The following is a 7,027-nucleotide window of genomic DNA, read 5'->3' as shown; positions in this document are numbered from 1 at the left end:
TTTGTAGCCTTAGAGTAGCAACAACAAGTCTGTGATTAGTAGCAAAGAACTCGGCACTCCTGAAAACCCTGCAGTTCTGAAGGATCCTCCAGCGAGCACTAATACAAATGTGATCAATCTCCTTAGCAACCCCTCCGGTATTGGGATACTACTGTAGGTCCAGCGGTGAAGATTTGGCCACTGGAACCAGGATCCAGCAACTCTTAACTTACGGATTTTGCGAAATCCAGAAGGTAAGATCTATTGGAATTCCTGGTTCCAGAGCCATGAGGACCTACAAAACCCCTGAGGCCCTCCCTGTCAGCGCCGGTAACTGCATTAAAGTCGTCCAAGACTCTTAGTATACTCAGAAAAGATCGAGTGGAAAGATATTTCGTCTCCTCCCGTCAGTCCTCCTCCCCTCAGGACCTTGGTGGCACTTACTTTAGTGGTGAGGTTTTATTTTTTAATGAATTTACGTGCGAGTCCAGTTCTTGGAGCTAAAACATTTTTGACATGCAAATTCTTCCGACAGTTTTTGCTTTGTCAACATAATATATTCCTTTGTCTCTCTGTCTTCTTGGTCAGAAATTCTTTATGTGTATATATATATATATATATATATATATATATATATATATATATATATATATATATATATATATATATTTATATCACTGAATGTTTCAGTAACGGATGGGGGAGGGGATAATTCCCAACACTCCCTTTTTTTCCTTCACTAAGTATACAGATAGTCATGTTAGGAAGTTTTTTATCATTAGAATTTTACTGTACTGATAAAGTTTTCTAGCTTAGGGTTGTAAAGTAAACTGTGTTAATGCGCACTTGTAATTTTTTATTAACACTATGAATCTTAAAGATTGTCATCATAGAATGAAGGAAAAATTTTTGACCCTCACTTTTAAGATGCTTGGTCCGGCCCTGTCTTTTCTAAAAAGGCATACGTGTAGCCTAGTGACCACAACGCTGCTGATGCGGCAATAAAAAAATGTACTACTATATCCATATAACAGAAGGATAATAAAGAACCAAGACTAACAAAAAGTTGGATAAGGTTTTATTGAAATGCTCTCAGATAAACCTGGTTGTTGTTGTTGCTGTTGTTGTTGTGTGGTCGAACCGTCGTGGTGGGGGATGGTGGGCTGGGAGACACGTCTGTCCCTTCTTCCCCTTCTCCCTTCCCCTCCCCCATGGTCGTCCTGATGGGATGGGGGAGGGGGAGGCAGGAGGGGCTGGGAGAGTAGGTCGGTGGGTTCCAGGGTAGTTGGGATTGAGTGAACTTTGGAGGCGAGACGGGAGAGTGTCATGTTACGAGGCAGAGTGGTGGATATGTGTGGGTGTGTGGATGAAGGGCCCTGTGAGTCGCTGGATGAACCCATAATGGATGATGTGGGCTGTTGGAGCAATTCAAGATGGTGAGAGGTGGAGGAGTGTGGGAGTGAAGATTTGTGTTGGTGAGAGGTGGTGGACTGTGGGAGTGAGGGTGAATGTTGATATCCTAAGCCCTCGCCTGGGAGTACAGTGTGAAGGATGGCTGTCTGTGGGAGTGTGGTGGAACTTTGAGAAATGGATTTGGTACGTGGCAGAGTCCCTGTTTTGGGTAGCACAGCTGAGACGAGTTGGATCTTAGGCATCTCTTGTGTGGAGGCGACTGTTTGAATCTGTTGCTGTGGATGGTGTGAAGTGGAAGAGATGGTGCCTGGGTGGAGAAGTGAGGTGGAGGAAGAATGTGAAAGGGAGGCTTCAGTCTGCGGATGTGAGGTGATGCGAATCTGCGGGATAGGCGAAGGTGGTTTGAGCTCTGGAGTGGACTGCATATCCCGCTTCCCTCTCATTTCATAAGACATCGAGGGCACAGGCGACCCACTCAGTAAATCTGTCCGCAAACTGTGTCTCCGAGTCCTGGATGGCGACTCAATTTCAATGATTGGTGAGGTTATGTCATCCGCCTCCACTTCAACCACATTGACGGGGCCTCCGCTGGTAGATGGCCCTCTGGCTTGGATGTCTCTGCTGGATGAGGCTCTGTGGGCTGCAGGAGTAACCTGGGTGACGACTACGGGGCCACGACAGAAGGTGGTCAGCATCTCTGTTGAGGGGAGGGTCAGTTAAGACATGGTATACAGCTCCATCATTACTGTTTTATCATCATCATCATCACCCTATATCTCACTGATTCAGGGAATGGAAAATATATGATGACATGTAATGGTTTGTACAACGTAAGGCCGCTAGGCCATAACCAACACACTATCAGGTCTGCAGCCCGAGTCAGACACTTTAAATATGGGAATTAAAGAACATAAGGAACTGATGGGCAAATCTCATCATTATCACCACCATCATAATCGTCCTAGCCCTATTCTCCTGTCTCATTTAAAAGGCCCTTCAGACAGTGTTCCTTGCAGATATAGCAAGTATAATTTACTATAGCAAATATAACGTAACAAAATTTAATGTACTACCGTAGTAATAAACTAAAAATTCTAATGCAGGCGGTCTTTTCACTGACAGTTATTTCTGTAAATATGGTGAAACTATATAAGAAAAGTCTTTCATCTCGTCCTTTTCTTTGAAGAGTTAGAAATTCAACATTTCTTGAGAGAGAGAGAGAGAAAGAGAGAGAGAGATCCTTTGCTGAAAGTAACTGGATCTAAAGCAATAAAGAATGCGTAAATAATGACATGCAAAGGATATACAAACACGTTTTGCAGCAATACAGTCAGCTGCAATGTAATGTTTCTCCGTGTTAAGCTGTTTTGTCGCTACTCTTTTTATTTTAATGATGGGCATACAGTAACGGAACACAATTTACGGTGACTGAGGCAAAGCATAATGTACAGTATGTCGAAACTTCTCGTCCTTCGTTTCAGAATATAACATACTATTTTACTCGATTGTAAAGGTCCGGACATAAACAACGTTCCACTTCACTGTGATAAATAACAAGAAAGTGAACAATGATTTTAGATTCTCAGTGATGCAATCCCCGAAACGCAATGAACCTTTCAGAATATCACATAAAAGTTTCATAAGTGTTCGACTAAAAAGTGGAACCATATTTTTGTCGGCAAAGGTACAATTAATAATGGACAGTGGGAGAGAAGGAAGAAACGAGGGGAAAAAAAAGTGAACAATTAGAAAGAAAAAAAAAAAACGACCCCATGAAAAAGGAAACAACTAGGACACAAAAATGAACAAACAAAAGGCCATGAACAAAGCAAGACAGACAAAGAAAGACGATGCAGCTAAAAACAGGATAACGAAGCACGATAAAGCCAATAAAAGCCAATTAAAGACGGGAGACAAACACGAATATGAGTGATCGAGTCAACGCACACTAATAAAGAAAACAATTTATTCAGCCAATTGAGGACGCACTGAGACCACAGATGAATAATAAATGTGTGTGTGTGTGTGTGTGTGTGTGTGTGTGTGTGTGTGTGTGTGTGTGTGTACTACACAGATGCATGGCCCATACAGACACTATGGTACTGAATAGAATAACTTACATTTTAAGTGCGGAAGCTTAAGTAAAGAACAGCAAGATAGGGACAAAATATAGATAACGTGTGTGTGTGTGTGTGTGTGTGTGTGAGAGAGAGAGAGAGAGAGAGAGAGAGAGAGAGAGAGAGAGATAAAGTGTGTGTGTGTGTGTGTGTGTGTGTGTGTGTGTGTGTGTAACTGGAATAGACTGATACAGAAAGCTAGATAACTTGTGTGCATGTGTGTGTGTGTGTGTGTGTTTAACTGGAGCAGACTTATATAGAAAGACAAACATGCACACTAACCCCTAGAACCGCTGCTGCAGTACGAATGATACAGTCCTCCTTGTGGCAGCTCCAGCAGCGAATCCTGGGAGGCCTTCTGGTATCTCTGGTTACTGCCGTCAGGTGTAGAGGCAGCTGACGAGGACCCACCGCCCCCGCCCCGTGCGTGGGAACGACGGGCGCGACATATCACCACGCCTGTAACCACCACTGCCACGCCCACAACAACGCCCACGATGCCGGAGATGAGGATGCCGATGGGGGCGCCATTGGAGTGGGTGGGTGGCGGATGAGTGGGTGTTGGGGGCCCCTCGCTGCCTTCCTTCACTGCTTGTGGGGAGAAGGTGGAGTGAAAGAAGGAGAGAAGGAAGAGACGGAAAAACCAATGATGAGAGGTAAAAGGAGGAGAGAGAATGGAGGAGGAGAGAGAGGGAAGAAACAAGGAATGAAAGGAAAAGGTAAATAAAAAGTTGGAGGGTAGGAAATACAGAAAAAGAGACAGTAAAACAAGGGAACGCGAGGGAAAGAAGAGTACAAGGGAAGGAAATATAGGGAAGGAAAGCGGAAAGGAGGATAGCGAGGGAAAGAAAAGAAGTATGGCAGAAAGGGAAGACGTAACAGGAAAGGAATGGGAATAACGAGGAAGAGGGAAGGGACAAGAGAGGGAAGGAAGGGAAGAATGGAGGGTATGTACAGAAGGAAATAGAGCAGAGAGTGACGGCAGAGAAGCAACGAGAAAGGAGGGGTAGAAAAGAGGAGGAGAGACAGGGCAAGGCAGGGACGAGAAGCAGAAGATGGCCGGAAAAAAGTGAACACAAAGAGAGAGGAAAGAATGATATGGGAAAAGGATAGCTCAAAAAAGGTCAGAGAAAAAAAAAAAGAGGGAGAGAAGGCAATGGTGGAAAGTAGGGATTGCAAAACGGGGAAAAAATGGAAGTGGGGGAAGATCAGAAGAAGAAAATGAATTATGAAACAGATATAGGGGAAAAGAGAAAGACAAGGTTGATGGAAGATATGGAAAAGAAAAAAAAACAGATGGGCAGAGATTTAAAAAAAAATGATGGAAGGCAGGAAGAAAGGGAAAAAGAAGAAAAATTTAAGGTTTTGGAAAAGGGGGAGGAAGAGAAATTAGAAGGTTGGAGAAAGATAACAATGATAAAAGAGAAGGGTGGATGATGAAAAATAACGGAACAGAGCAAAACAATAAGAAATGTTAGACAGAGGTTATACACGAAGGGGGATAAGAAGAGAGGGGAGGGGAAGGAGGGTTGACGGAACGGGAAGGGGGAAGAGGGGGGAAGGGGATAGAAAGGAGTAGGGGAGAGGGCAGAAGGGGATAAGGGTGAGGGGCGAAAGAGAAGAAAATGAATAGTGTATCAAAGGAGGGGTGAGGACAAGGAAGGGGCGAGTGAGAGAAGGGAGAAAGGGAGAGATGAGGGTGCAGTGGAGAGAAGGGATAGGGAAAGAACGAAAAGGACAGAGGTGCAGGGAAGGAGTAAGGGAGAGAAGGGAAGGAAAAGAATGGAGGGGAATTGGTTTAAGAGAAAGAAGGTGAGAGAAAAGGGGAAGGAGAATGCGGTGTGAGGGAAAGAAAGATAGGGAAAAGGACGTAAGGAGGAGAAGAGGAGGGAGAGGTTGAAGGAAAGAAGGAAAAGGAGAGAGAGAAAGAGAGGGGTGAAGGGGAGGGGGATGTAATGTGAGGAGAGTGCAGCGTTGGAGGTGAAATATGAGGTCAGGAGAGGGAAAGTGTAGTGATATGTGAGGTGGAAGGTAAGGACAGAGGGAGGTAAAGGTGGGTATGAAAGAAGGAGGGAAGAAGAGATGATGGGGGGAAAGGAGGGGATGAAGGAGGATGTGAGATGAGAGGGAAAGAGTAATGGAGAGGGTAAAGGGGATGGAGGAAGAAGGGTATAAATAGGAAGGAGGGAGAAGGTGAATGAGGAAGAGGAGAGGAGTGATAGGTGAAAAGAGGGAGAGGGTAAGTGGGGATGAGGGGAGAGGGAGGGAGGGAGAGTTGAGGGGACATAGGGAGAGAGAGTGAGACAAAAGTAGAAGTCGGTAAAGAATAGGAAGCAAGTGGGAGAAGGAGGGGGAGAGACGCGTAATAATAAGTGAAGGGATGAAGTATGAAAGGAGGTGAGGGAGGAAGGAGGGAAAGGGAAGAAGGGAGAGGATGGAAGAACAAAGGGGGTGAAGGTGAGGGAATATAGGGTAGAGAACGAGGGTGTGAGAGAGGAGGGGAGGGGAGGGAGAAAAAGAGTGAGTGGAGAGAAGGGAGAGAAGGTGATGGTACGACGGAGAACGGGGAGAAGGGAAGGGGAAGGACAGGGGGCGATGAAGGATGGGGGGAAAGGAGGAGAAAGCGAACAGACAAAGTAAGAAAGAAAGCGAAAGAGAAGGCATTTCCATTTAGGAGAAGATGGGAGGAAATTAACGAGAGAGTGAAATCAAAGGAGCGACGAACAGACGAGCCATAAAGATATGAAAACGAGAGATAAGGGCCGATAGAGGAGTGGAAAGAGGATATGAGGGGAGATAAAATAAGATGAAAGAAAGACAGGAAAGCGAGGGGAGGAGAAATGAGAAGAAATGAATATTAAGATATGAAGTTTAGCAATGTCCTTAAAGTAAAATTACTCTCCCGTTATTGCCTCATTAAGATATTCTTGCTATCACGAGATGACTAAAACAAAAGTTTCATAAAACCAACTGACAGTAGCAGTAGAGCCAAAGCAAGACATCATTATACCGTATAATTATGAGGTGACTCTGAGAACTGTGCTATTAACCAGAAACCAGTAAATGTGACATTCGTGGAGGGTGATTCATATACATTATTCATTTACACGAGGTTCAGTCTTCCTACCTATGAGTCATCATATTCAGGAATCGTCATCCAGATGAGCAGATTAACTCCTTCAGTATGATGAAGTACCTTTTTACAGAACTCTTGACCTTATAAGTTATTCTCCTTATGATAAACTTTTCTGTTTTATGAAAATATATTATTTATAGCCTTCGCTCACACATTCTTTACGTGGAGGTTCATTATTTAATAAAATTATTTGGAAACAAGAATACGATACGGAAGTACGTCACTGATGTGAATAAGAAAAGGCTACAAGAAGAAATGGTAACAATGAAGAGAGAGAAAGGGGTAAGGGAGTACGCCGGAACCGACATAATGTTAATATATTATGTGTATTCGTCTTTACACTTGGGAGTTTATGAGTCTTGTTAAGATTGAACACACACAC

At 44.0% G+C, this 7,027-nt stretch overlaps 1 protein-coding gene across 1 annotated transcript in view; it reads right to left on the bottom strand.

Annotated features, from left to right (window-relative positions):
• Positions 1-1,034: 1,034 nt before the first annotated feature.
• The window catches only part of LOC145396499 (uncharacterized), a 484,164-nt gene continuing 478,171 nt past the window's right edge, over positions 1,035-7,027 (bottom strand). Inside the window, exons 14-15 of the mRNA XM_080269868.1 lie at positions 3,798-4,097; positions 1,035-2,101 (exon numbers count right to left, since the gene is read on the bottom strand). Coding sequence (XP_080125994.1) covers positions 1,035-2,101; positions 3,798-4,097 — 1,367 coding nt within the window. The remainder of the gene's footprint in view (positions 2,102-3,797; positions 4,098-7,027) is intronic.

Source organism: Coenobita brevimanus, chromosome 38 (assembly GCF_032717465.1).
Source record: "Coenobita brevimanus isolate Jiangsu-jjx chromosome 38, ASM3271746v2, whole genome shotgun sequence".
NCBI classification, from domain to species: Eukaryota; Metazoa; Arthropoda; class Malacostraca; order Decapoda; family Coenobitidae; genus Coenobita; species Coenobita brevimanus.
The sequence above is the reverse complement of the archived record's forward strand: the minus strand, read 5'-3'. Positions and strand labels throughout refer to the sequence as shown.